The sequence below is a fragment of the Mus pahari genome, chromosome 9, assembly GCF_900095145.1.
Source record: "Mus pahari chromosome 9, PAHARI_EIJ_v1.1, whole genome shotgun sequence".
NCBI lineage: Eukaryota > Metazoa > Chordata > Mammalia > Rodentia > Muridae > Mus > Mus pahari.
Genome location: NC_034598.1, coordinates 8,202,854 through 8,213,273, shown reverse-complemented (window position 1 = coordinate 8,213,273; position 10,420 = coordinate 8,202,854). Strand labels below are relative to the sequence as shown.

At 45.1% G+C, this 10,420-nt stretch overlaps 1 protein-coding gene across 1 annotated transcript in view; it reads left to right on the top strand.

Moving 5' to 3' along the window:
- Armc2 (armadillo repeat containing 2) overlaps positions 1-10,420 on the top strand; it is a 109,361-nt gene that overhangs the window by 36,315 nt on the left and 62,626 nt on the right. The window contains exons 6-7 of the mRNA XM_021205659.2: positions 3,491-3,567; positions 8,659-8,757. Coding sequence (XP_021061318.1) covers positions 3,491-3,567; positions 8,659-8,757 — 176 coding nt within the window. The remainder of the gene's footprint in view (positions 1-3,490; positions 3,568-8,658; positions 8,758-10,420) is intronic.

The following is a 10,420-nucleotide window of genomic DNA, read 5'->3' as shown; positions in this document are numbered from 1 at the left end:
GGAGGCCCCTCTTCTGTGACTCTGGTCTTGTCCATGTGCACAAACGCCCTGGAGGCCCCTCTTCTGTGACTCTGGTCTTGTCCATGTGCACAAACACCCTGGAGGCCCCTCTTCTGTGACTCTGGTCTTGGGTGGTAATTTGAATCTTCTCTGATCTCTACCTCTTTGTTGATACGGCCCCACACCTGGCATCAGAAACTCAAGCAGACAAAACCCCACACTGCTTGACCCTGTAAACTGTCCCGGTTAGCCTCGCCGCTTCTCTGGCAGGAACCTGCTTTCCAGGTCCTCCGGGTCTACACACTGCTCTTCAGATGCTAAAATCAGCCCCGTGTTTCAGTAACTTTTCACATCTTTTCCAGTCCCACAATGATCCTGGAAACATTATCGCCCATTCCTTCTCTGTCATCGCAGCCCCGAACCCCATGCCTCATGTCACATCCTCGAGTAAGAAGCTGTACGTTTCTTATTGGCTATCACTTAAGGATCCACAGCAAATCCCACAGCTCCACAGCTGTTCCCAGCCTTGCCAGAAGAACCTCTTCCTACTTTCCTTGCCAGGGCGAGCCCCTCCTTGAGTATCAGGCTCTCATGCACTCATTTTCTTGGACAGCCTGTCAGTTGCTAGTTCCATTTCTAGTCCTTTAAAGGGCACTTATAGTCAGTCTATCCTACCCACTATGCCATCCTTCCTCCTCAGCATCCTCTCTAGGCCTTTTGCACTTTTCCATTAAGGTAGATTTTTATCCTCACTGGAGAAAACATCTTCTGGGCCTATATCCACTTCTGCTTGCTCCCGTAGGTGCTTATGGGCTCAAAAGAAATGAACTAGTACTGACAACTCGCCAAGTCCCCTCAGTGAGCTGACTGACATCCTGAACTGAGGCATTGCAGTAGGGTTAGGAGGGGAAACCAAGTCCTGGTAGTTTTCCCGAGGTCACAGGCTGTGAGTGTTGACTTAGGATATGAACTCAGTCTCTCCCCCCACCCCTGCCCACCATGATGACTGTGTACAATGGCAGTGGGTTCCAAGTCCATCTCTTCTTGGCAGCCTTGGGGAACAACACTGCCAAGCCTGTGCATACTGAGTGTCCTTCTCATTCTTTTCTAGAAGAGAGGCAGCACAGATGAGGTCTCATGGAGGCAGCCTTACCCCTGGCCATGTCTCGGGGAGAGTGGACAGGTACTGGGTGGAGGCAGAGATGGGGCTGTGAGCTGAAAACTGTCTTGTTAGATTTCAGTGTTTATTAAACGGACATGCACATATATGCATGTGCACGTGCACGCACGCACCCACACCCCCACACATGCATGAGCATGTGCACACATGCATACACACATAAGTGAAACTCTTGATCTTAAAATGTCAGGTTATATCTAGAAATGAAAAATATAGGAACTTCCTTGCTTTCCACCCCATTGAAGTTTTGTTTGTTTGTTTTAATTTTAGGATTTTGTGTGTTCTGATAGATGTGTACTCCTGCCACAGTGTGTAGAGGGCAGAGGACAACTTTGTGCAGTTGGTTCTCCCCTTCCACTTTTATGTGCATTCTGGGAATCAAACCTAGGTCACCAGGCTTGCAGAGCAAACACCTTTCCCCCTTGAGCCACCTCAGCAGCCCTGTTATTTGCATCTATTAGTTACAGATAATAATGGGTTCCATGACAATTGTCATGCCGGTATCTGATGGATTTTTTTCGTTTCACCTCCATTACAGTATCTCGTCCCCCCTCCCACTCTTGTTGAGCATATGTGTGCCAGTGTGCATGTGAGTGTGCATGTGCGTGTAAGTGTGCATGTGTGTGTGTGTGTCCCAGTGACTTCCATTAGGGTTGGCTAGAAGTGTGGATGAAGGTTTGTTTACAGGAGTCTGGGTGCCTTACCCATTGCTACATCACAGAAGACAATTTCTCCCCCTCTCCCATCAACCACTAACTGTGAATCCTCTGGGGGAGGGGCAGGAGGTAGGGTTGGTTTTGTTCAGATAGGGTCTCATGTAACTTTTTGTTGTTGTTGTTGTTGTTGTTGTTTTGGTTTTGGTTTTTACAAGTCAGGGTTTCTCTGTATAGCCCTGGCTGTCCTGGAACTCACTTTGCAGACCAGGCTGGCCTCGAACTCAAAGATCCTCCTGCCTCTGCCTCCCAAGTGCTAGGATTAAAGGCGTGCGCCACCATGCCCAGCTCTCGTGAAGCCTTGCTTCGACACTCTTTCTATGAATTGAGTCCTTTCTTTCTGTCTTTGAGGGAATTTGTCTTCATATTCTCTGTTTTATTGGCTAGGAACGTCTTGCTGCAAAACTTCAGTTGTTTCAGAGAATTGGAGCCTTTTTGTTTTGGTCTCACCAAGTGTCCCAATTTTATGACAAAGAGAAGCACCTGGACTTTAAAACCAAAACCAAAAACATGTTGACAGAAAAAAAAATACTAAAAGTTATATGAAGAGGCTGAAGTCCGGGGGTGGGGGGTTGGGGAGGAGTAAAGGCCAAGGGCGAGCACTCAGGAGCAGAGGCAGGAGGATCTCTGTGAGTCTGCTGCCAGCCTGGCCTCCAGAGTGAGTTCTAGGACAGGCATGGCTACACAGAGAACTCCTGTCTGGAAAACAAAAACAAAATAACAATAACTTATTATTTGCTATTATTTACATTATTGTTGTTAATATTATTAAAATCAGTGTGTGGGGTCATCAAAAAGAAATGGTGTCAGACTTGCCATCGTAGCCTGAGTGGCCTTGGGATTTTATGCAGATCTTTAAAGGGCAATACCTTCAAGTCAGCTCTAAGTGGGGAAAACAGCAGCCACGCAGCTGAGTCAAGTGCCTCCACAGCTAGGCAGGCTGCTCCTATGCTTCTCATCTGGGGACTGCCTAAATACACTGTCTGCTTTTTTTATTTTTAACATTTAAAATATTTCTAAGAGTATTTTTAGAGACTATTAATTGACTTGAGTTTTAAAGCGGGAATGGGACGTGCTGTGGTGCAGTGGAAAGAACAGTGGGTTGAAAAATCCTGCGCTCCGCATTCCAGAGCTGACCCTGCTCATGTGACCTTGGACAGAGCAAGCTGCCTTTCTCTCGGCTGGGTTTCCTCCTCTGTTTCTTGTTGTAACAGCGGCCTCTTGTGGTCCATATCATTAACAGCAACCATCACCACCACTATTACTCACCCCCCACCCCCCAGTCAATTTTGGATTTTAAATTTTTTTTATTTTATTTTATTTTTGGTTCTTTCTAGTGTTATATTTCATTTTGTATTTTTAAATTTTTTTTATTTTTTGGTTCTTTCTAGTGTTATATTTCATACTGTTAAGCCAACAGACTTGTGTTCTTACAGATAAATCTTAGTTAGGCAAAGGCAGGTTACAGCAGACAAATGGGCACCAAACCCCATCTCTTAAACTATTCTCTGTAGTTTCTTCCAAGCTTGACATGAACAAATTACAGTTTATAAAAATGAAAATACTTCTGTGTCTCATCCATTCCACTTCCTCCTAGGGACCCTGGGAAACGGCGTGCCAGGGCCTCCTCGTGCCCTAGCAGCTCAGACTTGAGCAGGGAGGAAACCAGGACAGGTGAGTGTGCCTCTCCGCCTTCAGCATCCTTCATCCCCACCATCTTGGTGCTGTTAAGCAGTGTGACTTGTTTTTCAAAGACAAATGTTAGGTGGAAGTCAAGGCGAGTCTATAGTGCCACACTGCATCCTTAGTAACAGTTCTCTGTTGGACAACTTCGGGAACTGGATCCAACTTGCTCAGAACCCAACATTTGTTTTCTAAGTTTTCATTTTTCACTGCAGTCTTAACCAGTACCCAGGTCTGCCTTCAATGTGGACAGAAACTCACAGAAATTATAGCTTGAAAGTATATGGAGAGGGGTGTGTGTGTGTGTGTGTGTGTGTGTGTGTGTGTGCAGATTTGATATCAGTGTAAATCTAAACTTAAATTCAAAAGCATTGCCCACTTAAATGAAACTATATTTTGAAAGTCCTTTGGGACTTTATTCTCCCTGAGGAGATATACAATAATACAGACCAATGGTTAGAAATGGTGCTAAGTCAGGCAGTGAGAAAAATGAGCCAGTGAGCGTTTGTTACACTGTAACACTGTAACATTGTAAAACTGTAACACTGTAACAACATTGTAAATACAAGCAGATGAAACCTTAAGTTGCAGAAACAAGAGTTAGGGATCTCTGTGTCACACCTGGAAAAACAAACATGCTGTCACCCCCATTTCAAAGGCTGGTGACACACACACACACACACACACACACACCCCGGGGGAAGGATCTAGATATGGCAGGAATAAAGAAGATTTTAATCCTTCAAGGACTTTTTTTCTTTCATTAAAATAAAGAGAAAGATACAAACGTGGCACATTGTTAGCATTGGATCCAACTAGTCAGGGTAGGACAGGTGTCTGTAACATTCTTCATAGTTTGTTGTTGTTGTTGTTGTTGTTGTTGTTTCGAGACAGTGTTTCTCTGTGTAGCCCTGGCTGTCCTGGAACTCACTTTGTAGACCAGGCTGGCCTCGAACTCAGAAATCCACCTGCCTCTGCCTCCCAATTGCTGGGATTAAAGGTGTGTGCCACCACCGCCCAGCTTAGTGTAACATCTAAACCCAAAGGCCTGGGAACCAGAAGAGCCTCAGGNAAATCCACCTGCCTCTGCCTCCCAAGTGCTGGGATTAAAGGCTTGAGCCACCACCCCCAGCTTAGTTTTTTGTTTTTGTTTTTGTTTTTTTCATTTCACACAGAAGTTTATGTCAGGCTCAATGAACACATATCTATAATCTGAACATTTTGGAAACAGAGACAGGATTATGAATTGCTGGCCATTCTGAGCTACCTTGTCTCAACAAAAATAAAAATGATGATGATAAATGATATTAATCTAGCACCAGGTGAAAGATGTTATCTTCACACTAGCCTCTCACTGATAAGGAGACACTTAGTGGTCATCTGCAATGTATCTAGAACTCAGAAGAATCTAAGCCTTCCGATTCCCTAGACAACATTGTTGCTAAGGGGTTTACATTTGCATGCTTAAAACACCAGCCAATGCTAACAATGCATCAAGCTGTTGGGTCCAAAGCTGAAAGCTGTGGTTAACAGCTATAACCGCGGAGACAGCAGAATCTTCAAAAACAGGCAGTATTTCTTGCCTGACTTACCCAATTTTCCTGTTGAATCATAATTTTTATATTTAGCAAGCAGTGAACCTAGATGAAAGTGCTTTTTAACATCTGAAGTTGTTCCCCAAGACTGGGCCACACTGTGTGTTTGTAGACATGCTTCAGTTTCTAGAATTAACTGGGAAAGGGGTATGGAATGGAGGTGATGGGGGCAATGAGGACCACATGGGGATACAGAAGCAAGGCCATAGCAAGGCACAATCACATTAGTGGTGATTCCTGGGAGACGACCGAGAAGAAATTCTTATACCACAGTGTTTAGCTAACTTCTCAAAATGAGCCTGAGAAGTCTCAGAAGGGCCTGGAGGTAACTAAACTTGGGTGATTTCTGACTCATCTTGATAACCATCTCTTCCTGGGGGGAGCATGTTGACTGATTTCACTCTTCCTGGGGAACTATTTGATCCCTCTGCTTTACATTGAAGAGCACGCTGGGGTTTCGTTTGGGTTTGGTTTGGTTTTTTTTGAACACCACATGGATTTAAAGCCTGAATTTCTAGTAATTTGGGGTTTTGATGTGTCAGAGCAGGTTCCTGCTCCAATAGATGCCACAGCTCAATGTCAGAGTCTTTTTCTCGCACTCTTTACCATCTTTTTTGAGATGGTCTCTCGTTGCACATGGAGCCACATTCTGGCCACACTGAGCTGATCAGTGAGCTCGCAGGATCTGCCTGTTTCTGTTCCTCTGCTCTGAGGTTACAGCACTATGCCCGGCTTCTTTTATATGTGCTGGGGATCCAAGCCTAGGTCCTGAAGCTTGCAGCAGCAGGTACCTTAACCACCGAGCCATCTCCCCAGCCTGCTTTCTAGCAAATTTAAGTGTTTCCTATATATGTCAAGGAAATTGACTATGATTGACTTAACAACTTCTGGCTTCTTCAATACTGTTCATATCCTTTGGCCTCTAAGTGGATTAGCTACCTAGGACTATGAGCAGCTGTGTTCTTATACTGCGTGACTATTTGTATTTACTTTCAGAATCATATGCATGTTTGTTTGTTTGTTTGTTTGTTTAATTTGAGTGCATGGTTGCTTTCTTCAGACACACACCAGAAGAGGGCATCAGATCCCATAACTGATGCTTGTGAGCCACCATGTGGTTGCTGGGAATTGAACTCAGGACCTTTGGAAGAGCAGTCAGGGCTCTTAACTGCTGAGCCAGCTCTCCAGCCCCATGTGCATGTTTTATCCAGTTCAAGCACACTCAAAATCCAAAAAGCAGAGATGATGGTCTGCAGTCTTTTGTCTGCCATTCTGAAAACCTCATCCCAAACGTTGAAATATCTGTGGAACATAGCTAGTGGCAATGGCAGATCCGATCAGAGCTGTAGTGTTAGCCCCGCTAGTGTGAGCGTTCAGGCATTACGCTGGAGGGTGGTGCTCCAAAGTCCCTGTTGTGAACAGGGCTTCCATTCTGAGGTCCAGGAGTTTCTGAATCCTGCACCACACCTGGCCCAAAAGTTTGGAAAAGGAACTCTGAGCCTGCACTCACGTGGACTGATTCTGTGCTAAAGACAATTCAATTTTGTCTTATGATGAAGTCTTGCTGATAGGTTTGCACAGGTTAGCCGGTCTTGCTGGTTTGCCTACATTGTATCCTTACCATTTAAGCACAGTTTAGTTGTTGAGACTTCCCTGTTTGCTGAGCTCCTGAGCGTCCCCAGGTTCAGCCTGCCAGGCCTCCATTTGCACTTAGGTTGGATAAAAGGCAAGCCTAGACTTGCAACAGCAAGTAGACATTCCCGAAATGCAGCGGTGGGTCCTGAGCGGTGGGAGGCAGGTGATCATTGTACAGCTTTCCTCGATTCTCTCAGGAGTTATCGGCCCTGTGTGGGGAAAGGTTCGTATTTGGAGGCTTGAAGATTAATTTCAGACACCGCTGAGTTCAAATAGATTTTTAAACACATGCTGTTGTGCGATATACACTGACTTCTCTTCAGCTTATACAGACAATGGAGAAGAGTTCACTGGATTTTTAAAAGACTTATTTTTAATTATTTGTATGTGTGTATACCTGTGCGTGGGTATGGGTATGTGCAAGTGCCAGGAAGACACAATGAATAAATCAAAGACTGTGAAAATATAAGTAAATTTAAAGATGATTGTGTGTGTAGACTCTCTTCATTGCTCCTATGATCTCCAATATCTCATGTACATTTTTGTGGTACCAGGCAAGGGGTTCAGGAGGCAGACGTTAGAGGAGGGAGTCTGAGCAAGGCCTGCATGTAACACTGCCCCCTCCAACTCCAGTTGGTGATTTGAGCAAAGTGAAATCATGAGTTGCCATCTTCCCTATACATTCTGTTTTCTACAGTGTTGCTTTTCATATTGGTTTGCAATGGAACTGAATGATAAGAGCGGTGGATAATTTAATAACCCTAGATTCTGCCTGGAATCCACTCTCTCCATCTTCAGAAGCACAATGAAACAGGAGCCTGTAGTCTTGGGAGGCTGAGTCAGGAGAGTCACTGTGGGTTCAGGGCTAGCTTGGGCTACATGGTGTGTTCTAGGATGGAGCGAGACCTTGATGTGGGGGCAGGGGGAGGAAGAAAGGAAGCAGAATGCCTCTGTTCTGCCTCTTGGGTATGGTCAGTGGCAGCATCACCACCTAGAGTTTGTGCAGCATCTGCTCTTGGTGGCACCATGGCAACACACATCAGCCACTACCTGTTTGCTTAGTCAGGGGAAAGAGGTTCACAAAATCCTTACCATTGCTAGGTGTGTGGCCCTGGGGCAGAGCTCTGCTTCTCTCCTGACACCTAGCTTTCACAATCCTAAAAGCAAATGCTCTCTCCTTTGCTGATGAGGACACTGGGCCTGGAAATGTCCTAAGCTCGACAGATAAAGGTTGCCCTGCATATCAATAATAGGCTTGGGGTGGGGAAACCAAGGCATTTCCCTCTACACCACGGGAAAGGATGGCCTTCATCTACTTGCCCCATAGCATGTCTGTCCTAAAAGAGCTAAGATTTTTATTAAGGATTTTTAGCTTTTAACCTTTATATATGTGTGTATATATATATATATATGTGTGTGTGTGTGTGTGTGTGTGTATCTATATATATGTGTGTGTTATTTGTGTGTGTGTGTGTGTTATTTGTGTGTGTGTGTGTGTGTGTGTGTGTGTGTGTGGTGTCTATTGTATGTTACAGAGAGAAGTTTTTAAGTAAAGAATCAACTCAAAGCAGTTTGCTGGTTCCCCATGGCCAGCAGCCTTTTCTGCTCTCTGCTCTATGAAGCCCTCTAACCCCGCCTATATGTTCTGGTTCTTTGAAATAACTCATCCTAGCTTCACTTGGGGTGGTTTGATGAGAAGACCCATGCTTCTCATTTAGAGTTGTGCCTGGGGGCAAAGTGAGACTTGATTCTGTGGCTCGTTAATTTTAGTGATGCACAGGAAAGGCTTTTGTGTGTGCCCTGTTCCAAGCCCCTCTCACAATGCCTTTTCCTTCTCTGCATTTCTTTGCAGCCTCCCGAGCTAGCTTACAGGAACAGGAGATGGACATAGACGTAGACGAAGTCCTCTGGAAAACACAGATTGTCCCCATTTTGCAGGAATTAGAAAACGGTAAAACAACAGTTCTTGTTTTAAGTAAAAGCTCGGCATTGATTTTGTGCTCCCCCCGCCCTGATATTTTCAGTTGTATTTGACTGTTATTTCTGGGGATATGTTGGAAAAAAAGAATGTTATGGCTTTACTTACCCTGTAGATGTGTGTAGTAAATATTATATAAACCAAATTATATTAATTAATTAATGAATACAATTACACTTGGAATGTACCAGGAGAGCCAACTTCTCAAACTCCCCACTAGTGCACATTAGCTTGCCCCCTCAACTTGAGGAACTGCTGGTTCAGCCTCTTCAGGGAGACTTCACATTCTAGAAGGACAAGGAAAACAGATCTCTGGAACTGAGTGAGTCGCACGGTCTGGTCAGTGAAAGCTATGGCCATAGTGCCAAGGAGGCCATTCACACAGCTCAAGAAGTGGCCTGGCGTGCATCCTGTCTTGCACTCCAAAGGGTTGCAATGAGGCATTGCTGTGAGGGTATAGGGCTCTTCTGAGAGAACTTTATCTCCCCCGCCTCCTCCCCCCTTTTTTTTTTTCAGAATTCCTCTGGACCCTTGGTCAGAACCACAGAGTAAGCCCCATATTTAATACCATGTGCACAGAGGGCCATCATGCACATAGTGGACCCTCAGTAGGACTCCTAGACACATGAGCAGCATGGCAGAACTGGACAATGCTCCACTAGATGCAGGGGAAATGCATCCTTACAGCCAGCAAGTAGGGAGCTGATGCAGGACACCTGCTTCCTGAGTGGCCAGTGCTTGCCATCTCTTTGTTGCGTGCTGTGGCCAGGCTGTGCCCACTGGGTGGGCCTTCTAGATGGTGCTCTCCATGGGGTGGGTCTTCATGTAAACTCAGTACTCAAAGATGGATGAAACCAAATTACCTATGAATCCCTTACATTCAAAGAACGTAACATTTCCCCACTGGAGTTACAGTTCCCACCCTTCTATTAGCTTGTGCGGTGAACTTTGGGCCATTCCTTCAGGCAATGAGTGCAAATCAAGTCAGGAAGGTGAGTCTGGCCAAGAGTTAGAAATCACATGGGAAGCCTTCAGATGGGAGGCCTGTCTGGAGGGGAGGTCCCCCACAGCAGGCTCTTCAGTGGATGCCCAGCGCTCTGTCCACCAGATACCAACAGGGCAAACCTAGGACATCACTGAGGAGTTTGGAGGATGAGATATGGGTGAGTGAGTCTCCCTTCTCAGATGGATCATTAAACAGTGAGCTGTCACCAGGCCTAGAAACCCTCCTACCTGGGCATCTGTGAGTTCAAGGCCAGTCTAGGTTCCATAGTAAGAGCCTGTGTCGAAGAAATATCAAATCTTTGTCCCTAGACAAATTTAATAACAGTAAGTGGCATTGAGCCTGGTTCCCTCGATACCTTGTAGTTCTTTTGGCCTGTTAAAAGGTTAATAGATTGATTACAATAGTCACAGTAGTTAATAGATTGATTACAATAGTCACAGTAGTTAATCTTTTTCAGATGCCCAGCACTTAGGCTCTACCACACTGCCTTGTTGTCCCCCTGATCCCTGTTTCTCTCTCTCTGCCCACTTGCACATTACTTTCTCTTTCTTTCTTTCTTTCTTTCTTTCTTTCTTTCTTTCTTTCTTTCTTTCTTTCTTTCTTTCTTCCTTCCTTCCTTCCTTCCTTCCT